This window comes from Tachysurus vachellii, chromosome 11, assembly GCF_030014155.1.
Source record: "Tachysurus vachellii isolate PV-2020 chromosome 11, HZAU_Pvac_v1, whole genome shotgun sequence".
In the NCBI taxonomy this organism is placed as follows: domain Eukaryota; kingdom Metazoa; phylum Chordata; class Actinopteri; order Siluriformes; family Bagridae; genus Tachysurus; species Tachysurus vachellii.
Genome location: NC_083470.1, coordinates 10,088,637 through 10,112,500, shown reverse-complemented (window position 1 = coordinate 10,112,500; position 23,864 = coordinate 10,088,637). Strand labels below are relative to the sequence as shown.

At 39.4% G+C, this 23,864-nt stretch overlaps 1 protein-coding gene across 1 annotated transcript in view; it reads left to right on the top strand.

The window, feature by feature from the left end:
- Nucleotides 1-23,864, top strand: part of agbl4 (AGBL carboxypeptidase 4) — a 282,596-nt gene that overhangs the window by 257,507 nt on the left and 1,225 nt on the right. Inside the window, exons 9-12 of the mRNA XM_060882422.1 lie at nucleotides 2,080-2,191; nucleotides 10,373-10,525; nucleotides 15,280-15,442; nucleotides 23,438-23,540. Of these exons, the coding sequence (XP_060738405.1) occupies nucleotides 2,080-2,191; nucleotides 10,373-10,525; nucleotides 15,280-15,442; nucleotides 23,438-23,540 (531 nt within the window). The remainder of the gene's footprint in view (nucleotides 1-2,079; nucleotides 2,192-10,372; nucleotides 10,526-15,279; nucleotides 15,443-23,437; nucleotides 23,541-23,864) is intronic.

Below are 23,864 nucleotides of genomic sequence, written 5' to 3'. Positions count from 1 at the left end.
GCTGCCATCTGGTGTCAGCCAGGCTGCACTACAGAAGCACAATGAATAAATGTGGCAGAAATGAAAAGGAGTTGATGAGAGAAGGATGCAGGATGAGTGACAGGTGACACTCTCTTTTGCATGCATTCTCTCACTCCATCACAACCTTGCTGCATCTGGAGAGAGAGAGAGAGAGAGAGAGAGAGAGAGAGAGAGAGAGAGAGAGAGAGAGAGAGAGAGAGAGAGAGAGAGAGAGAGAGAGAGAGAGAGAGAGAGAGAGAGAGAGAGGGGATGTAGAGAGGAACACAGGATCAATCCTTGCTGACTAGGGGATTAGTGATGTTGTGCAGGCTGGGGCATTGACTCCGACTGCCGCTCAAAGTCATGGATCCTCTACTCCAGTTCAGTAGCACCAACTAATTCTTCCTAGGGACATCTGTCTCTCTGTCCCTCCATCTGTCTCTCTGTCCCTCCATCTGTCTGCCACTTCTGGAGGAGCAGAGAAGTCATCCATTGCTAAGGTTCTGTACATACCTATTTTGCAGTAGAGGGCCTGGCAGCCTGGTTACAAATAAACAAAAAAAAAAATAGATCATTTTGCACTCATGTGTTTTGCGCTTGGATTATTGTTTTGAAACAGAAGTGTATTTAGCCATTGGTGTCCTACATCTGGTTGGAACTGTTAAAGGTGTTAATGGCCATTAAGTTGTAATGATGATAAATCAAGCAGGAACCAGAAATAGCTAGTTAATTGGACATATTTTTATGTAATCCTTGGTGTCATTTATTCCTTATTTTAAAATATGCTTAGTTTTAAAATTGCAGTTAAAGATTTTAAGTATGACTGTTACAATGACTTGAGTAAATCACATTCCCATTTTTTTTCAGTGTATAGAATTTCTCATTCTCTGCACAGATCTATCAGGCTAGATGAAGGATTACACGCACAAACAGACACAGCTTCTAATTATCCTGGGAGTTCCTCAGTCAATACATTATCACCGTCAAGCTGGGCTGATTGTTTCTACAAATCATCTTGCCTTTACTTACTTTGTCCAGGCTTCCAGGTTTACACTGGTAGTAATAATGTTAGAATAATTACATGGGGCCTTGTCAGAATATGGCAGCACAACTCTTCATTTATTCACTCAGCATCTGATAACTTCTGCAACACTATACTGGCCATCTTGCACTTTTAAACCAACTAAGATGGCCCGGCCGGCAGCAGGGCTTCTGGTCTGTCTATCAAACAAAGTGCAAATGCTCCTCTTCACCTCATGCAAATGACTTCTTATAGCTGTTTGTAACAAGTTACTGCATAATGCACGATACTGACCTATAGAGTAACCAGAAGAACCTGTCATGGTCTGTAAGTCTATAGTTGTGATACAATAGAGCAGCAGATCTGTCAGCTTTTTTCACTCAGTAGATTTCCTTAGCCTGGAAGATGTAGCTCTTTTACAAGAACCAAAACACTGATGCAAAATCCCTTGAGTGCATAAACGTGTTTATGTCTGTCAAGACGTGTTCTGTTCTAGGTATGTGATTATTATTTAATGTAAACAAATGCACCACACGATAATGATTTATAACCCTATCTGGTGTTACCCAGCAGTGGATGATTTTCTGTTTGTGTTCTATCAAGGTTTCTTCCTCATGTCATCACGAGGCAAATTTTCTTGCCTTCCTCTGAATTGCTCATTAGGGATATAAATTTACATAAAAATGTCTGTAAAGCTGCTTTGTGATGGTGTCTGTTGTTAAACGTTCTATACAGATAAAATAGAATTGAGCTCAAATTACCGTCCTTGTTATTTCTGTGCATTATTAGGTGTCATGCTTATATTTGTGGCTAGAACAACTGTGTTTTAAATGCTGCTCCCTCTATTTAACTAAATGACCTTGCACTTGTGAGCTGGATATTGAGCATTGCAGCCATTGTATCTTTGTTACATCCTCTTTGTTGATCTATAATGCGCTAGAAAATAGTGCTTAGATGGGCAATTGAAGTTGATGAGCTCAGACAGGAGGGCGTAGGCCTTTGTTTGCGGTGGCTTAGTTGTTTGTTTACTCATCATGTTTACTTGTGTCTTCGTGCAGGTGCTCTCTGATGGGTTTTGACCTGAACCGCCATTGGCAGGACCCATCTCAGTGGGCTCATCCCACTCTGCATGCTGTCAAACAGCTCATCATCCAAATGAACCAAGATCCTGTAAGTGACATCTCAAATACACACACATACCCACACCGGGGTCAAAAAGTCATTCGATTATAATTTAATCCAACAGTCTTCATTAGATAAAGATAAACTCTTTTTTGCTTTAATGACAGTGTGTACTTGAGCTGCATGGAATCCAAAAGTTTGTACAACAACATTTGATCCATTTTATTTCAAATCCATCTGTGTCATCTGAACACATGCTTCACTAGAACAGAATAGACATGAAGAAAAATCTGACCTTTTGTGAAAGCAGTTAACATGGACAATATCACACATTTACATACATTTAAATAGGGACATAGAAATCGTGATACGATATTAAACATTTACTGTCTTTGTTTCTTATATATTCTAAAAATATTTGTTTTTTTTTCCAATTTTTTATTTTAACTTGGTCTCATGTAAGATTTTAACATGGTCTCATGCTTTCTGACCCCACTGTGTGTATAGACCACATTTATCAAAGACATTTACATGCAGAAATGTAATGACTGTACAACCAACATATTTCTTTTATACAGTATCATTTTACATCCGTGTGCACTAGCTCTTTGTGATGTATTCAAGGTATTTAAAAAAATTAGTAAATAAAGTTAACTTGAATGTGGTGTGTATTTCAACAGCATGCTTAAATTTTTGAAACTCATGCTCATGGAATTTGCCCCATACTCATGACACTAACACTGTGGGAACTTTGACTCAGCATCTTTTTGCAGGTGTGTGTGTGCGTGTGTGTGTGTGCGTGTGTGTGTGTGTGTGTGTGTGTGTGTATGTGTCTGTCTGTCTGTTCTGGGCAATTTCAAACCTTTTTCGGGCCAGGAGCGTCTCCCCTTGATTTTCTTCTCTCTGCACGTTTGTGCGTTCTTTGTTTGAGTACAGAGCCATCTGTTCTGGCTGGGTGTTAATTATGGCCAGAAAGTGAGTGAGGTGTGTGATTAGTGAAGGTCAGCGGCTGTCCTGGGAATGGCCTGCCCTTTGCTGCTCTTTCACATCCTGATAAGAGCAGGATTGTCGGTGAACGGAACGAGGCCATGCAACGGGCCTTAACCTTTTCCCTCAGCGCTGACACACTGATCGATTGGATCCTTCATAGCAGAGAGAGACGTCCATGTCCCTCAAGCCCTGCATCTACACGTACACACATTTATCCATATACACAAGCCTCCTCTCAAACAGACTCATCCGCATCACCACTATTTACAGAAATAAATATGAGGCCCCAAGGAGTATTTTTATAAATGGGGAGTAATTAAACAATCATTAAAGCTGTTTCAATACTCAGAAAGTAAATATGGAGAGCAGATATTAAGAGATGAGTTAACTTACCTGTGAATGTAGAAAATGTCAGTAGTGAGAAGTTGATCGAATGTGGTTCTTGGCGATGATGAATGAAGAAGGGAGTAACACACACATATAGTCCTACCTAATGTCACCCAAGCTCACTCACATCCACTAACACACCCTCCTGTGTCATACTGGCAGTGTCTTTATCTCTGGTTAATCACATCAGTCACAGCATTCTGGTAAACTTTAAGCCAACCTTGTTTCAAGTGACTAAAGAATTTGCTTGTTGGCTACACTGTAAATCCTCAAATCCCACACTGCTACACAAACACAAACACAGAGTTATCCAGGCACCAAGCGAACTCAAACACAGACAACACAGACTAAGCTAACGTGTGTTAGGTTGACACATATTAGCTAAAGAGAAGGATCCATGACTGTACATAGAAATTCCCTAGCTGTGATATACAGCGTAATAGCTTATTTATTACTGGTGTCACTATTCCTATTTAAAGAGTTTGTTGGTGTTTTAATATTAATTTGACATTTGTAGCATTGTCTCATGGGTGAGATTTTATAAATAATAGTGTGTTATCTCTTATCAATTAATAAAGTGTTTAAAATGAAATAATTTTGTCTGAAAAATAAAAAACTTTTAAGACTTTTATTACATACCCAGTTTTACTTTCAAGCAATTTCCTGAAAGTCACCCAAATGTTTTGGAAGGAAAAACACTACACTATTCTATACCTGAATCTGAGCACTGGTCCAGTAAAAAACTTCAGTCATGCATGTAAATATTATCGGTAGCAAAGGACTTTCTTTTTATTCTTTTTTTCGTTTTTTTTTTTTTTTTTTAATGGAGTAAAGAAACAAATGGTGCTATCTCCTTGGCAAAGCACCGCTTTTCCACCCCATTTATCAAGGGGAGCGAGGGATTCTTTTTTGATTGGCTGATTACTAGGAACATTCATCATGGAAAACATCTCCCCAACAATCTGACAATGCCATTTTGGATAATTTGTTAAAGATGACAAAAGGGACGGCATTGCCATGCTTCATTTCTGACCTTTTTAATATTAGAAAATTAATTTTCCATCTGAAACAAATGTATTAGTTCCTGTCAGGATTAGCAAATTGATATTGCACCTTGAAGCCACTCTTCTTGTGAACCATTTTTATGCTTTCCTCCACTTCCACTTTATTTCCTCTAGTCATTGTATGTTTCATTGACAATGATAGGGAGGAATGTGCTCTGTGTGTGTGTGTGTGTGTGTGTGTGTGTGTGTGTGTGTGTGCACATATACGTGCATGCATGTCTTGCGATGTCCTCTGGTGTCAGACACCCATTACTTACACATCTCAGGGATTTACGAGCAATTTGTGCCTGTCATTGCTAACCTCCAGTTTGTGTCAGCACTATCTGGCCCTTCCTTCTAAAGTGCTCCCATAAGGAAGGTATACATCTCTCTTTCTCTCTTTCTGTCTCTCTTCCTATGGGAATGGCAGAGTGAAGTAGTGAGGCCAATGGCGTAGCTTTAGGCCAAGTCTGTCAAAATCTGATCGGCTGTGGTGAGGGAAATGGACTCGCTGAAGAATGGCTTTGTTTGTGTGGTTTTTGTGCCCAGCCTCAGAGTCATTAGCAGCCAACAGATGTAGCTGCTCAGGATGCACTAACTGCATAACGTGGTGGCTCGGCACTGTCAAAGTGCCCGTTCAGCTTGATTACGAGTCATCTCTGTCTTAAAAAGGGCTAAACAGCTCCATCCATTAGCCTGCAGAGCTGAGTGAAGGAGCATGGTGTATCTCTTTATCATCATTCTCTTAATTCTCTGCTGTTTACTCTTTTTTTACTCTCACACACTCACACACCCACATGTTCTAGTCAAATTACCCTTAAGTGTGTGTTATATCCAGATTGATTCCAAAGTCCAAAGTCTTTATTGAAGTATGTACTGAAATTACTGAATGAACTCCTGGATTGGACCTGGGTTTACTTTATTAGCTGTGGTTACCTTTTTAGTCATAGACCAACCTGTGCTCACCTCTGTCGCACTTACAAAGCATGAACAGTTTCATCTGACATTTAATATAAAGTATTTAAGGAATATAACATCATGTAAAAGAAGACATACTGTACTGTACATATTGTAGGAGGAAAACTCAGTAGTAATAATAATGATTTGCCTTACATAATAGTATTAATATTAGTTTCAATATAGCTTTTTTAATCTAAGTCTAAGCCTCAATTCATAGAAAAACATTTAAAATAAGGTACAATTCAAGAAAGTTATGACTAGATCAATACTAAGTGTCCACCCACAAACTCCAGTGAGATATAAATATGTATAGTCTAACCTTTTTTTACAGTTCCTTTTCCACATTAGCTTCTGCATATTCCTTAAAAACCACAGAGATCACAGAGGTCAATCTTTTAACATGGCCAGACTTTGCGTCACCCTTTTATTATAGGTTTTGCTGATGCTAAGTGCTTTGTGGTTAAATACACCAGCTCTTAATCCTGCTTAAATCAGCACCATTGTTTTCCCCATTACAGAGCAGCATGTTGTTTATGGGTCTTAAAGGCCCAGGCTAATTATTATGTTTGAGCCAGGTACTCCTCAGCATAAGTCCTTTGACCTTCCTTTAACTCTTCCACAAGTGCATTCACATCCAGCCTGCATCTTTCCTACACTCAGCCTCACCCAGAATATGATGGACAGTACGTTCTATTTCTGAGTCATGTTTGAGTATGCAATGCTTCAGCGGTCAAATCATCTTCTGTTTTCATATTCCTAATTTCCTAATTGCCTTTAATTGGCTAATTGCAAATTCAAATGAATAAATCTAGAGGCCAGAGACGCATGTTAATTGAACGATCCATCACTGTTAGACCGGTGGAGTATTGTCCGGCTTTGATTGACAGCACATTAGGGCTCCATGATTGGCAGGATTTTTGTTGACATTGGAAGCGAGGTAAATGTTGCCTGTGTGTTTCTGCAGTTGTCCTTGAAGTGAGAATTGGTGCACAGAATGCTGCTATTTTCAGGTAGGAGGTTTAAGCTATAGGAGCATGAAGTGCTGATCTGAGAGCAGTTTCTTATTTTATCATGCAATGATTAAGGTCAATATAGAAGTAAGGAAAAAACTTTGAAACAGCTTGGAAATGATGAAGCAGTGGCATTAAGATTTCCAATCTTATTTTGTTAATGGACCCAATCGGCCAAACGAACTGTTTTGGTCAATTAGCACCTCATGCATACAGTCCCATTACACAGCCTGAGACGTAAACTCCTTCTCTCAAAATGAGAAATAGTGTGTGTGTGTGTGTGTGTGTGTGTGTGTGTCTGTGTGTGTGTGTGTGTGTGTATGGGTGTGTGTGTATGTGTGTGTGGTGTGTATGTGCTTAAGAAAATTCTCAGCCTGTCTCTTGGCTTGTGATACAGGGCGAATGGGCAATTAGAATGCCTTTCACCTCTATTGGACCCTGGGAACCCCTTCAAGGAGCTGATGATGCTTCCCTAATGGTGCCTGGATTTGCCATTCTGTTTCTGTTTCTCTCTCTCTGTCTCTCTCTCTCTCCCTTATCTCTCTATTCCTAGATCTCTCTTCCTCTAGTTCTATCCTCCTCTTTTTTCTCTGTGTGTTGTTTCTCTCTCTTCCTTGCGGGCTCCATCCATCAGGCTGGCATGCAGGCTGCCGCCCCTATCCCAGCCACAATATTTCACTGCCTGCCATCAGAGGCCTGACAGCCCTGCGCTCGCCAGGAAATTGCTTTGGCTGTGAGCGGAATTTCAAGCACCAAGTGCCGCCTGAGTTTTCCCTCCCGCTCTCTCTTTCTCTTTCTCTTTTTCTCTAATTCACCTACTTGTTCTCCTTCTGTTTCCCTCTCACTCACTCGCTTGCTTGCTCTGCCTGACGACCCCCGGGAGTTGAGGTGAGCTTTGGAATGTTTAATGAGACGAGGGAGGCTTGGCATAGCTGTACTGTACAGAGAGAAAGGAATAGAGAGAAAGAGAGAGAGAGAGAAACGGAGAGACAGCAAGAGATATAAGAAGGTGAGTAAAGAGGTAGAGAGGTCAAGGGGGAAAAAACAGACCACTTGTATATTGTGTGTAAAAGTGGAAACAAGTAAAAAAAATAAATCAATCCTAAAATACCGTCTTAGAGGTAACTTGTGAAATGTTAGCCCTCAAAACATCCCACTCACCAGTGTGATGGTTCGTTCTCTACAGAAAACTCACACGGCGTCTTTCTCATCTTCTCTCCAAGCAGAAGCTTAATGACTTGGCGGCCATGTTGGAGCTGATGAGCTGTATGCACAGCAGTAGGTTCCTGCACTGCAGTTCCTCTCTCTGCTCGGCTGTATGGTGATGTGTGTGAATGGTGCGTGGGTGTCGTGGAGGCGCATCTGAAGGGTTTTCCTCTCCTTATTTCAGTAGCACCCCACTAGCACAACTCTTTTCATGGATAAAAGCTGTTTCTCTGATAAACACACTGCCATCATACTTGCATAATTCTTTTTTGGTATTTTCTTCTCTGCTTATAGAAGTTTACACACTTTCATATACCTCTCTCTCTCTCTCTCTCTCTCTCTCTCTCTCTCTCTCTCTCTCTCTCTCTGTGTCTGTCTGTCTGTCTGTAAATATTCTCTTTCAAGTGACAGCCAACGATTCCTCACTTACTGGACTATTGTATATGTGCTCTGGGATTTTTTTCTCTCCGGTTGCTAACGGTTATTATCGTCCCTTGCTGCAGAGCGAATTAATCATTCGTTTTATGATTGAAGCCGGAGTGGTGGCCCTGAGTGCAGATATCGGGGCGTTAGGTTTGCTCGCTGAGTAAGGAACATAAATGAATATCTCTCAACCATGCAGTGGTTATTAAACACAGTGTATGAAATGACCAGCAGGAGAGTGGTTGCTGCTCCTTTATGATATAAAGCATGTCTGCTTAGTATTGTGTGATGGAACCTATCTACTGATCTATTTTTTTTTTTTAATAAAATACTAGACATTAAAAATATTTTGGATTAAATCAACCTACAGACTTGCTTTTTTTTTATCACTAGTTCACCTTTTTAAACCATTCTATGTGAACTCTACAGAAATTGTGCAAGGAGATCAGCAGTTTCTGGAAAACTCAAACCAACCCGTCTGCACCAGCAAACATGCCATGGTCAGAGCAACCGGGATCACTTTTTTTTTACTCAAATGTATCTGATTTTTCTTTATTGTAGCTGCTGTTACATCATTGACAGATAGGATGTGTACATGTTGATATTTAAGTGACCGATGACGATATACTGTATATCCAATGAAAGTTTTAGGTAACAGTAATAGATTGCAGTGTGCACAATTTCCAAAAAAGGACATTTTTTTTTTTTACAAAGTCCTTCATATGGCTGTGAAAGCAAAGTGCTTCTGATGGTGTAGGAAAAAGTATTTTTTTTTCTTCAGAAATATTATGGGGGTGGACAAAAAACAGAAAAAAGAGAGAACCTAGAGCAGAGCCACCCTTTGTCTTCAGGATAGCTTTAAATCCTTCATAAAATGCTGTTGTGTAACTCTGAATGAACAAACTTCTAGAAGGAAAGAAAGTTGGTGCTTCATATATATATATATATATATATATATATATATATATATATATATATACGGTATTATATAGTAGAATGTATGAGAGAACTATCCTTTAGGAATATGTGAACATCAACAGAAAAGAGTGTTTGCACTGTAGGGGGCACACAGTCCTGTAATATTACTTTATATTTGTTGGCTATACTAATGGCTGTTATACAACCACGCAAAACTGTCTGTCATTGATTTCCACAATATGATATGACTGCCCATACCATTACAGATTCCCCACTGTACTTATCAATTGGCAGCAGACACTGTGGGTGGAAAGCATCTGCAGGGTTTGTCCCATCATAAATCTATCTAGATATAAGAAACATGGCGAATGATGATTCATCTGAGAACTTTATCCATTGAGCTAGTGTCCAGGTTTGTGCGTTATATACCGAATCTTCACACACTGGCCTTTGATATAAACTTTTTCACATGACAGACCAGCATGTGCATTATTTGTTGATGGTGGAATATAAACATGCTCATTCAATTCTGTAGTTATTTTCCGACTGTTCTATTTGGTTGACAAACACTTAGACGTCACAAAGCAATAAGTACTAAGAGTCATTGACCCTCTTCTTGTCCATGTTTAACATACTCTGCAATGACTTTTGAGACATCTTTAACTAAAAACATTTTTTTTATACTGATGCACCTGCAAATCCAGCACCCACTATCTGGTGTCTTTGGAACTCTGTAGGAACTTTGTCAGTTGCCTGATGTTGCCTCATAGCTGCTTCAAATGCCAGACCTCTTTTATATCCGATGCATGCTGTTAGCTGGCAATCAACCTAATATAACCCAGCTGTGCAGCCTTGTTTGTAAACATGATTTTGCTTTTTTTCATTTGCTGTTGTCGTTACTTTGTCCTCCATCGGTGTACTATATATGACTTTTCCTCAAGTTTCTCATACGAGCACATCACCCTCCCTCCTATGTTCACTGTCACTCAGTACAGAATGTCGTATGTACTGAATGCGACACAAGCACAATTTTTCTATGGACAATCACAGCAAACCATATACTATACAAATAACAATTTATCTACAATTTATCCCTACTTTCCACTTGTTTTCTTTCTCTCTTTTTCTCTCTAATATAATAATAATAATAATAATAATAATAATAATAATAATGACAACAACAACAAAAACAATAATAATAATAATAATAATAATAATAATAATAATATAATACCTATAAAAAATTATATTTTGCATCAGTGCTTTTATCTCTGTACATATGTGTTCTACAGAAAGTGAGTCTGGAGTTCTACATTGATGTACATGCTCACTCCACCATGATGAATGGCTTCATGTATGGCAACGTGTTTGAGGAGGAGGAGCGCGTGCAGAGACAGGCCGTCTTCCCCCGCCTACTGTGCCACAACGCGCCTGACTTTTCTCTTGTGAGTCTGCATCACACTCAACACATTGCTACAACTATTATGACCATAAATAACATTGAACAACAATCCATTTCAATAATAATAAATAAAGTCATTTGTCATTTTTGACAAAAACAACAAGGCAAAAGTTAAGTAAGGATGTTTTGTAGGACGTGTTACACAAATTAGGTTTGCTAATAATATATGATTTGACTCAACTTTTATGTATTTCTTCTGGTGAATAGAAATGTGTGATTTGTTTATAATAAATCATACCAATTATTAGCAAATGTTTCCCATGAAACATATCTGCTCCCTCCACATTTCCAGATGAATCCATTTTTTTCTCTTCATCCTATCCTTATTTAACATTTTTAAAGTGCAACACTCTCCATAAATTATCTCGTTTTTCATGTTTTTCCTCTAACCTTTTCAGTTCTGCACAGTGAGCTGATAAACAGACTCAATAGTGCTGATGAGATGTCTATAAGAGCGCGGACACGTCTTTAGCCATTTCTCCACGGACAATCTTTCAGACACATTAGGATCAGCATACTGATGAGGGTGTATTCTCATGCATATGTGTATGTGCTTGTGCCGAACCTGAAGATATAAAATACATTTTATTTCACTAATTATGGTAAAATGTTGAGTAGGTACCAAAATGGTTACAGATATTCTTGTGTTGAATTAAATTGTTGCCAGTGTCGAGGACCATGTCAGAGATGTTTTCCAAACATTGTGAGTATATCTTGTAAGTGTGTGTGATTTATTAAGTTATTTATATTATTTAATATGGGGTGTTTCTATGCTGCAGAGCACACTAACTTTCAAGCTTTCCTTCAGCTTAATGCTGTATTTGTAGTTCACTGTCTTTTGTCAGTGTTGAATTTCTCCGACCTGCATCAATGACCTTCAGAGCTCACACAGTGTGACATTTCGCAGCTGTGCCAGGAGTGTATAGCCAGAGCAATAACCTTTACTGTTCAGTCAGCCATTCAGCAGTTCTTCTCTTCTCTCAGCCATATACAAAGAGCGCTCTGCAGCACACACGCACACACGTGCACACACACACTCATTTCAGTCCATGATACACACACAAATGTCACACTGTTTAAGATATGATCTAAATGCTGACGTGAAAAGGTGCGCAACATTGGTTTCTACTGTATAGGTGAGTGAGTGTGTGAGCGAGCAGGAGAGAGAATATGTGGTTTTGTATGAAAAAATAGGGATATATGAGAAAGAAAGAGAGAGATAGAGAGAGAGAGAGAGAGAGAGAGAGGGGGTCCTCCAGTCATAGGAAAATAATCAGCTCTGATCTCTTTACATCTTGGACACATTGCTACAGCACTGTCTTTGATCTGTCACTGTTTGATAGATTGTACAGTTCAAAACCTGTCATAGCTGTAATTTTGCTCCTTGCAAGAGTTGTGCTAATTTTATTTTCAATGCTCTACTTCTTTGTTATATCTCTGAAAAACTCTTTCTTTCTTGTTGTATGAGAATTGAAGTTTTTCTCTGCCTTTGTGTTACAGTCACACAACGAAAGAACACTTTCTAATTTTCATAAATACAATGCATCACCAGGAAACTCTGATTACTCTACAACATACAGCAGTCTCCGTTTAATAACCATTTGCAGCTTTGTCCATCATAAAGCAAGAAAACCTAGAGAAAAGGAAAAAACAGGTTTAAATATAACTGCAAATGTTTCAAAGCTAGGAAAATTTGTTAATGGTGGCAAAACAGTGAAAAATGTACCATATTAACATGTTAACATTGACAGCGCTGTCATTTCCATAGTCTAAAAGTTTAGCCCATTGTATAATCCATACTTCAAGTCATTAAATGTCAAGTATAATAAAGGTTACTTTAAATATACTACTTCATACCGGACTTGAATTACACAATTTTACACACAAGTCAAATATTTATTTACCTAAAAGACTTTTTAGTGATAATATCCTTAAGAAACTTATTCCTGAATATACGTATACAAATCTATTTACCTCTTTTGAATTACATCACTATTAATTCTTTAACATATTTAGAAAACATTTTAAATTTAAAATAGTTTTAATTTTTATATGAATTTGAATTAATTGATTTTTATTTTATTTTTTTTTGTCTTGCAAAAAAATGCTTTATTAATTAAGGTGACCTGGCATGACTCCTGTGAACAAAAGTCAGGACAAATCATTTTTTTAAACCATTTTGTGAGCTTTAGTGGTGCAGCAGTAAATTACACAGCTTGTGGTCTGGAGATAACGAGTCAGAATCCTGGCAAAAGGAGAACAAGCATGTGTTTCCCTGGCAGCATCACACGTCTCAGAAGAAGTACCTTCACTTCCAGATTGTTAGCCTTCATGTGATGGGGCAGAACCAGTGCTGCCAAATTTTTACCAAGGAAAGGAGCAATGCATGCTCAGAAAGTTGCTATAAGTCAGCAGATGGCTTCACAAGGGAATTTGTGTTGATCAGTGATTAGTCATTTAGAAAAGTAGTGGTCAGTGATAAGTTGGGTAAATGATGATCAGGGACTGGTTGATGGGAACAATGGTGATCAGTGATTGGTCATTGGGAACAGTCGTGGTCAGCAGTTTGTTGTTGGGAACAATGGTGATCAATGAATAGTTATCATGGTCTGGTTATTGGGAATTGTTGCTTGGCTTTTTTTTCCCCTTTAAATACATTTTATAATAAAGTCTAAATATGTTAAAGGATTGTAAAATTAGCTAGGTTTAAAATTCTAAAGTTTACAATTTAACTTAATTTTTACTTAAAGTTTACTTTCAAGTCAGAATCTATTAATTAGTATTAATTATTATTATCAGTAAGTACACAGCTAGAGTGATAACAATGTCCTTCAAGTATTCTTCAGAGTAAATTCAAGACGAAATTTTGATTTGTGAACATTTTATCCTAATTTAGTTCTTAAGTATAAAACTAGTAGAATTCGTGTACTAGTAATATAAATAAAAATAGAAAAAACAAATCAGTATGCTGGGATATTTTACATTTAGTGCACTTGAAAATGTACTCAACTGTACTATATTCTTATAAAGGTAATACGCAGGTGAGACCGGAGGTAGTGCAGTTTCTGGACCCTTGCCATGTCTCTCTGCCTATTCAGCACCCAGGTCAGGCTGCATGATGATGAAGCTGTGCCTCTAGAGAGGGCTACGTCTTTGCCGCAGCTAGCCACTGACACCAGATCAGTCACCTACACTGCCCACAGCAAACGCTTACCAGTCATTAGCACTGAGCCAAGGAAAGCCGCAGAAAGTCCTGCAATGTGCAGACTAAGCACATAGTGAAAGTTGCTAGCAGAGAAAAGCTGCATGACCCCCACTCAAGGATTCATATCAAGGAAAAAATGTAGCATAAATTATTAAAGCGTACTAATGCACACACACCATAGTTATTCCAAATATTACTTTAGCTATGGAGAAGATGAGACTTTGTTTTTCTATCAATAATTTACTACTACCAATGATCATTTCTTCCTTGACAACACACCGTACTGGGATTCTTCTACTTCTTAATTCTACCTCTACATACATACAGACTTTATTTACACTGAATTCACACTTGACAAAATTTTATGTTGTATAGAATGTGTGATTGTTTGGTTTTCTATAGAGTTTACACTCCGCAACGGTGGGGTAGCAAACTGGCTCAAGTTTTATCTGAGTTTTATCTGTACATACCCACTGAGAGCAAAATCACCATTTGACATTTTAGAAGTCACGAAAAAGTGCACAAGGGATTAAGGAATGGCAAGTGGCCAGAACTTGACTCACAACACAGCAAAAAAAGTCAAACTAGATGCAGCTTTAAGGAAATCTGATGCAGTCTCCTGTCGTGACTCAGGAGCCAACGTGCAAATAATGACGGTGGTTCATGTAGATAGTTCCATCTGCTATAAATTCCTCCTAAATAATCATGCACAGAATTTATTTATAGGAGTTACTAAGTTCTTTATAACATAGTTTATTAATAAATTGTTTTGCTTTTGTTGAGTTGAATGCAAGGAGCAGCTGTAGTACTCTGAAAGATTAAGAAACATGAAAACACATTTGCATAAATAAAAGGTTTATTTATAAATCTCAGTGTAGAGAGTCGTGACAAGTAGGTGCAGGGAAATATTCGCAATGAATCATTTAATGTTTGCCAAAGCCTCCCTTGATTGTCTTACAATGTTAAAGACATTTGTAGCTGGGTCTTTTGCTACTCCTTTAAGCATAACATTTCAAGCTCCTTTATGTTATTAACTCTGTGCATGTGGACCTCAGTTTAGACCACAGTACTGTTCATATATTTAGACTAAAATAAGCATCACAGAAAAATTCTTTCTTTGCATGTCCCAGCTTCAGAGATTGAGGTCAGAGTGCAGGTTCAGCCATGATACAGCACCCCTGGCGCAGACAGGGTTGAGGGTTTTGCTCAGGGGCCAAGAGTGGCAGCTTGGGGCTTGAACTCCGATCTTCCGATCAACAACCCAAAGCTTTAACTACAAGAGCTAGCACTGCCTCTTAAAAATAAGTAAATAAATAAATACACCTCTCTATATATATTGTATTTATTTAAATTATTATTTCTATGTTTTTATGGTTGACACCTAGGTGTTGAGAGAAAATGCTATTACATCATTAAAGATGTTGGTAGAGGAAAATTAAATATTTGAATGTGTGTAATGATTGTTTTGTCCAGTTTTCTATGGTCATTCTGTTGAAGCATGAAAATACTTCCGTCTGTGTGTTTCATTGCAGTCTAGTACATCATTTAACCGTGACGTGGTTAAAGCAGGGACAGGACGGCGCTTTCTTGGAGGTCTCCTTGATGACACATCTTACTGCTACACTCTGGAGGTGTCCTTCTACAGCTTTCTGACTGCAGGCAGCACCACACCTATCCCATACACAGAGGACAGCTGTATCCTTCCATGTGTGTCTGTATTACTGTCTGTTTCTATTCTCTCTCTCTCTCTCTCTCTCTCTCTCTCTCTCTCTCTCTCTCTCTCATCTTCCTCAGATAAAGCCTGTAGATTGATACAAGGATGGAATATTCAACTGAGACAGTGATGTAGGACAGGGTTATATATCTACAGGCATCTGAGTCTTGACAGTGTGGACAATTTGAGTTAGAATCATCCCTGATCAATTTTTAGGTTTCTATAGATGCACATAACCTCTTTATGGTTTCATGGAGATGCAGGTTTTATTAGGCTCAGAGGCTCAGGGTGTCCTGCATGGTTCAGTTGAAGAGTTTGGGTTGGGAGGCAGATTATTTCCCATGGAATTTAGTTCCTGAGCTCAGACTAACTTGCTTCACTGTTTTGTGGGCTGATTTAGTGCAGTCAAGCAAATAATCAAAGCACCTACACTATATCCTGCTGTATCCGCTGACTGCTGCAAATAAAATCCCATCTCTAACCAAGAGCTCTGCTGAAAATGTAGCCACTGTATAGTTTAGCCACAATGCTTTCCTGCATGCCCGAGGATCACGTGTGACCACGTGTGACAAAAGGACCTGATTTCCAAGAGCTGATGCAGGGCGATGCTTTGTAGACAAAAGCCAAAGACCATGTCGCTGACTCCCTTTTTGAAATTATCTCTCAGTCATCTGTGTGCAGGGCAACAGAACACATGCCTGCAGCGCTCAATAGTAAAGGCCTGGATGATAATGTCAGTCTATTAGAAATTTTCTTTTCTGGCCCCTGCATTTAACAGGAATAATGCTCATTAATTTCAAAAAGACATGAAAATACTAAATTGCTCTAAAAATCCTACTCAAACACAAACTATGTACAATCCCTGGAAATATTATTAATGCAGTTCTTTTGTTCCTGACCCTGGAGTGATCAGTAGTTTTGCCATCTCACAGTATCAAGGTCACTGGTCAAATTCTAAGCTCTGGTTTAATTTCTGTGTGGAGTTTTGTGATTATTTTCCTCTGTTTATTTGTGCATTCCTCCATGTTCCAGTTTCCCTCAGTGTGGTAGCAGGATTTGAGATTCTACGGTATGAATAAGTCCATGATGGCCAGGCATCCCATGAGATCGATGTTCATCCCAACTAGAGTGTACCCCTGTCTTACAATAGAGGCTTTAACTCCACCATGACCCTGATCAGGATTAATCAGTTACTAAATATGAAAGACTGAATTTTCTTGACCTTTTAGGGCACATTGGTATAGCATTTATTTCCAAGATTATATCATTTGCTGAATCTTTTGGCATACTGGTATTTTTATGAAACTGTGTTCAGACTTATTGTGTAGCTGAATTACAAGGTGAAAGAAGGACTTGAGTTCAGAGATGAAAACCTTTATGGCATAAAGTCAGGAACTATGTGTGTAACCTAAGTGCCCTCTAGTGCTGGGAAAAGGCTACACTGTATATACGTATTAAAGTGTATGACTGTGTCTCTTCCTCTCTATCTCTAAAAATGTCTCTTGCTTGTATCACTCTGTCACGCACCCATCTGCCAGCCGTCTCCCATTTGCTGGCCGCTCTTGCAATTCTTTCTTTATTTATCCGCTGTTCATATCAGAAGGGGCCGTAAAGCCTCTGACTGATGCTGTAACTTTTCCCCTTTCTCTACATTTTCCCCCTGCTGCCTGTCCTCTGCTCCACTGAACTGTCAACTCCAAGGCCTAGTTGGATAGCATTCAGTAATAAGAAACCCATCCATGTAGAATTACTCAACAGCATTGTAGATTATTTTGCCCGTGACAGCGAGAAGATGCCTGGGAAAAAAGAGGCAATTTACAGAGAGCTGGAAAGAGTCATAACTTACCCCGTGATGCCATTCTCCTTGAAACTGATCCTGACTTTGCCTCTCAGTGGAATGAGCATGGGCAGAATGAAATGGGGTGCTAATGTTAGTGCTTGCAGATTAATGCTGTGTACACAAACAAACACAGGATGATAACCACTTAATGGTGCATCTTTTTAACAGTGATTATACCTTAGGGCTGGTGTGGCGTGGAGCATGAATAAGGGGTACCCCCTGCTGAAGGTTACACACAAGCTGAACCAATGACACGAGGACTCCAGAGAGTATGAGTTTGTGTGGGCGTGTGCAGGTGTGCGCGAGTAGATGGGTTGTAGTGCAGCCCCAATTAGACAGAGGGCAGTTGGCATGGTATGTAGTGCAAAGATTGGGGTCATTGAGGTCAGCAGAATCTGACGTGCCTTTCTTATGGGCTGGCAAGCAGGTCTGTGTAGCGTGCAAATCACCAACAAAAACCTTTTACAAGCGGGACTTCAGAGTGGAAAAACAAGGGAGGAGGTGACAGTGACACCAGTGTAATTACCTGTACCGATATGAACTCACACCTCATAGCTTAATACATGCTTATCACATATAAATTGCATGTATACAGTATATACAATATACCATACCATATACCGTGTTTTATCTCAGGGTGCAGATAAAACACGTTATGGACACGGAGAAGCAGTGTGTGATGTATTTCAGCACCTTTAATGTTTCATACTGTGAAACTAATGTTGCATTTTTCACATTAGCACTTGAATTCTTATGCTTGTCAAATGTCCCTTATGCATCATAGGCTTACTAATGTCCCTGCTGGCAAGGCAGCATCTTCAACAATTGATACTGGTGCTTATAGGTCCTCTCGGGCCCAGAACAATGATAAAGAACAGAGACCGTATGATTGGAATGACCTTTTGGAGTGATGAGGCCTGATTAATGAAACCTTTGGAGCAGCCATGGTTGTAATTATAAAGATCAATTTAATGGCACATTCTTTTCATGAGACCGGTTTATTGTAAGCAAGGCTTTTGCCGTCTGGAATGGATACAATTTCCTGTCATATTCCACATGCCTCCCACCAAACAACAGCTTAATTGGTCACAGATAATACCTTGGAAGCTTCAAAGCATCATGTTTTTTTTTCAGAGTTGGGCTGTTGTGAAACTTATTTTGAAAAGGTGGGTGGCAAACTGTGATGCCAGACCATCATTAGTGCTTTAGAGACAGGTGATAGCTGAGAGAATCTGGGAGCTCATTCAAGACTCAGCTGGGCACATTATAGAGAGAGTTTCCTCTGTAAGTTTTTTTAATACCTCGCCTTGTTTTTCAGCAAAGTTAACTCCTATAGAAACAACTCTCTGCATCATGTCCTAGAGTTTGGTTAAGGATGCACAGTTTCATCACCAGAGGCAGGTTGAATTAAAGATAGGTTAGCATTTTGTTTAAAGGTGGTACCGTGTTTACGGCTGAGAGTTAAGAACACATTACTGTGAACATTTTCCAGAAAAGCCTATTTAAAACTTAGTAATTCAAAATGGACTCTGTTGCCCTTTATGGTCTGACAAGTTAATAGGTTCTTTCCTTCGTCCTGTCAGTGTGGAGGGAGAGGAGGTTCACTGCTTTACCGATCATGACATTTTCTACTGTCTTGTAGGCTGCAGATGGCTACTGAGAGAGCTGTTATCTCTAGCCTTCGGAAATAAGTGTCCCGCTCAAGCAAGCACCGATCAGCCACGTCAAATGGCCAGCTCCGAAGTCACCTTGCTTAAATGTTGCACTGCTGTCCTGAGGACAGGCCGTACTTAGAAATTGATAAAGGCCGAACAGAGTGTGAAAGCAGACAGCTTGGTGGTTCCTGCTGGTTTCCACATCAATCACAGCTTTTGGAGAAGACAGTCTGGCTGCTCCACATGCTGACAGCTGTCTGCAAGCTAAAGGATCAGTCTGACAATGACACCTGACTGGCACGTTCTAAAGAGCACTCAGACCCTGCAAACACAGAGTTTCAATACATGATGCAAGACATGCTTGTTCATGACAGTGAGCATTGTTAGCATGAGTAACAAATCAAAGACCCATCTCACATATAAATATATGAATGCAAACATGATGGATTTCATGTAGTTGTGCACAGTCCATGCTTTAAAGTATTCTATTTGTTGTTGTCACAGTTTAGGAGTTAACTATAGGAGTTAACTTCTCCAAACTTCTAATGGCCTTTATGGTCCATGAAAAACTGATGGGATTCTCTCTTGTCCTCATTTCTCTTTCTGTCTCTCTCCCCTCACTCTCCCTCCCCTCTGGCTTTCAGGCTTTTTATTTGTGAAAGGGTCATCAGATACGCCAGTTTTCTGCCCTTTGAGAACTTTATGGCATGAAATGGACATGATTGTGCAGTGTCTGTGTGTTGTGGTCTGCAGCCAATCATGCCATGGCAGCTTCACTTCCAGACTGGATGCTACACAGAGTGCTCATCTCAGCCACTGAGTGCAACCTCTGCAGCCCTGCAGCCACCTCATCTCTATTAACACTACAACACCCACTCTTTGTAGCTAAAATAATGTGTCTGTTCATGTGAACAGATATGTACATAGGTTTCCATTAATATGTAGGTGAACAGACAAACTCCAAACATCTAGCCAATGAAATTAGTTATGAAATGCAAACACATCCAAATGAATACCTTCGGTGCTGAAGAGCACTCATTTGTCCTGCATTAGAGAGGCACATAAGGCTGTGAATAGGAGCTGCAGGGGGACAATGCAGGCTCCCTTTGTGTCCTCCTGTTTGCTGTTTTAATTAGCATTGTTAATTGGCTATTTGTGACACCCTGGTGACAAGCCTGTCACTCTGCTGTATTGATGGTGCTGATTGCCTTAATTTGTCTGCTTGTTAGCCAACGGTCGGTTAAAGACCATGGTGTCTTGTTCCTTGTCATTGGGGCATCATTGTCCGTCTGTTTGTATGGTAGGTTGGTGCAGAAAAACACCCCGGCAAACAAATCATTTACCAACCATGTCTCCCTCACGTCTCATCAGCCCCACTGGTGGTGCATCCCTGAGTTTCAACAAAGATGCCAAATCGATTTAGGAAGAGTGTGTACATAATTTTAAGAACCCCATTGATTATGAATGACATCAGGAGCTTTACTGCTATTCTGCACATTTGTCTTTCATCATAGAATAGCCATCCAGTCAAAAGAACTGGCAGCTGAAATTTGATTATATTACAATATACTAGAAAGCACATTGTGCTGTTTTCAAAACAGTGTCATTTTAATTTGTATTCATGTGACATAGAGAAGAACCCGAGGTATTTTTAACTGCATAAATGAATTACTAAAGACATGGTCCCCTTGGCGTATCTCTCCAGATAACTTCTATGAATAGAAGCCCATGCTCACAATGCAGATCTTTATCCTTTTGTTATAAACACATGCTACCTTTTGTCATCCATCATATCTTTCCCTCCCTGTCACAAACAAGATCTTTGCCCTTCTCTGGCCTGTTTGTTAAAGGTGATTCCCAGGGCTACTCGATGACGCACAATCCTCCTCTCTACTGTGCACATTTTTAGACCCATGCCAACAAGCCTAACCATCCTGTTCTGTGATTATGCAACACCTCTCACCTTGTGTCCTGCCGGGACAGTGAATATTTTGGAAACTTACACAGCTTCGTGACTTCTCAACTGCTGCTGCCCCATTGGCATGGCCCAGGTTGCCACTGGCCCACTTCCAGTAGCCAGTCAGAGCTCAGGAGGGTCTTGATTGCAGCTGTGATGCTGATGAAGTCTTCTTATCTTCCTCATTGGGCCGTCCATCACCCAAGTCCTGGTACGGATGTGCATGATGTGACATCACAAGCTGAGAGGCCATCTGCACACGGCAGGCTCCTGGGCTATTTCTGTCACCGCTGAGAGCAGGCATACACACACAAACACAGATTGCTGGAGTTTCTGTTGATCAAGGGGAAACACAAAACTTTTTCTGAGGTCACAGTGAAAAAATGCCAAGGATAATGGAGATTTTGGGAAGGCTTTGGCGTAGCTTTTTGATACTGTTCCCAGGCAGCATAAAACTAAAGCCAGACCAAGACATGATACAAATTTGAGTCTCATTTTTTATCCTGAATTCATATATATGTCTAAGTTCATCAGGCAAGATTCCAGACCATGTGATGTCATGGCCTTCTTTTTTTCTGGCACCCAAAAATAGCGCTTGTTGTTTTTGGAGGGCTGCAGAGGTTGTGTTCCTGGACAGATGGGCTACGAAGACAGGCATCTGAGTCCTGGAGAGAATTCCCATCAGCCCACTGGATGAAGGATGGAGCCCAGGATGATGCCACACACCGCAGTGGCTGTCTGGGCTACAGCGAGCAAGGGAAAGATGAAGAAACTGCTGCCTCTCAGAGCCAAAATGGTGTAGATCAAAGACAGATGCCAAGCTCTCTCTGGTAATCAAGGGGATGAGCAACCTTGTTTTCCATAATTTTTTATTTAGCTGATAAATTGTTATATTATGTTTAGAAATCCTCATGATCATGAATAATACAGTGCTGCATAGTAAATCAGAGAGGAACGTGATATCATTTAATCTTCACTTTCCTATTTGGCAAGAGAGATATCGTGCAAGGTTGCGTGTGCCTATTCCACATGCACACCATGCATGTCCAGATTTTTAAACATGGGCTGGAAAACAATGGTCAATGGCACTACATAATTATATTATGATGCTTGGTGTAAAACAAATGGACAAATGCAAAGCAAGAACGATTTTCACATTTACAGTTGGGATAATGGCATAATAAGGTTTTAGCCATGTCTGGTGGACTGAACAATTTATATGCTGGCAGAAATAAAATAAGGAAGAAGCAGTTAAAAGGATGTTTTACCTTGTTCTTTCTTTTAGAGGTTTTGTATTAATCAGATAACTTTGGCAGTCTGGCATGTCATATCTGGACATCAACAACCATCTGACATGTGAAGGTGAAACATTACATGTTTATCTCAATTTATCATCTTTGTCTGTTCTCAGAAAAGCATCTCAGAGTAGTAAACACAACGGACAGGAGATAGACTGCTACATATTTTAATAAATGATCTACTTCTTTTTTAAGTCTACTTTTCATCCCAGTTATTTCTTATTTGGCAAATAACATTTTGTTACATGTCAGTTGAGTCCCATCTGCTTGATTATAAAAATAATAAGTAATAGAAATCATATTTAATCAGGTGCCAACAGTCTTTCCTTCATGTGAAACTGTTGGATATAATAGAAATAGAAATACACACTATTCAATTTTCATCTACTCTAAAATTTTTAAGAGCTTCACCTCTTTGCCATGTCATTGACCATGAGAGAAAGAGAGAAAGATCAGGAGATTTTCTGTTGTTTTATCTCATAATGGTTCTCTGCTTGCCTTTTAGCACAATAGATTGGCATCCATGCAGCCGCCTCGTAAAAGGCCTCCCAACATTATGATGTAGTGCTTTGGGTAATGGATGTGTTCTGTAATGTGGTCATGGTGGCGGCGGAATATAGGAAGTCTTGCAGAGTAGTTGTAGCAGTTGTATGAATTTAAATAAAGCCCTGGCTGTGAATAACTGCATTTTTTTCCCCTCATGGCTTACGGAAACACGCTTGATTTACGCTTCCTAGCAGCCAAGCGCTGCCTGAGCAGTTCTGGCTCTTTACTCGGTGCGTTGCTCTGCTGGGTATTAGCCAGCTATTTATTTTTGTTCTGGAAGGCTGAAAATTGGGCTTTTGTTTATATATATTTTTTTATTTCAATTAATGGCAGCACGTCAAAGCAGAGATTTATAGGAGCAGAGGAAGTCTGCATCGTAAGATTGTCAGGGCCTCGGAGGCAAAGCGATAGATTTATGTAGTCTTTCAACATACAAAGAATTAAGCCTAAGGAGATTTCACTTTTAAATGTCAAAGCTAAACAGATTTTCTCCACTGCATGACAGTGGCAACATTCAAGATTGCAGCCAATATCTGAGCATGGTAAATGAGTTTAAGCTTAATTTTTTGTTGTCAGAAAATAATAAGGTAATTATATAATACATGTTGAGAAGCTACTCTCAGTGTTATTATGCCGGTGAAGACATTGCAGAAGTTGAGTACCTTAACAGGCACATGCAGATATGAAGCTGGGTAAAAATGTGGCTCGGACCTTTTTGGATTATTACAAACTAAACAATCTGATTGATGAGAATAAACTAACAGGTCCAGGTCCATTAAGCAGGTTTGTATTTTCTAGAATGTTCATTTCTGATATGATTTTGTGTTTTACCTGTTGCTTGTTTCAGAAGAAAATTTTGGAAAACATCCTTATAGACATATTGTTTTAGGAACCACCAAAAATTGTTTTAATGACTTTTCAGCTTATTTTTAGGAGAGGACTATGTTTGGCAGAGGTAACGATTTACCAAACTACCAATTAGGATGCTTATGTCAAATCCTATTTTACCCCAACCAAAGAACTGAAGTGATTTTGTACCATTTTAAAGACGGTTTTGTGTAGTTCTTTATATTAATGGTGAGAGTACTTTTAATGACTGAGAATCTA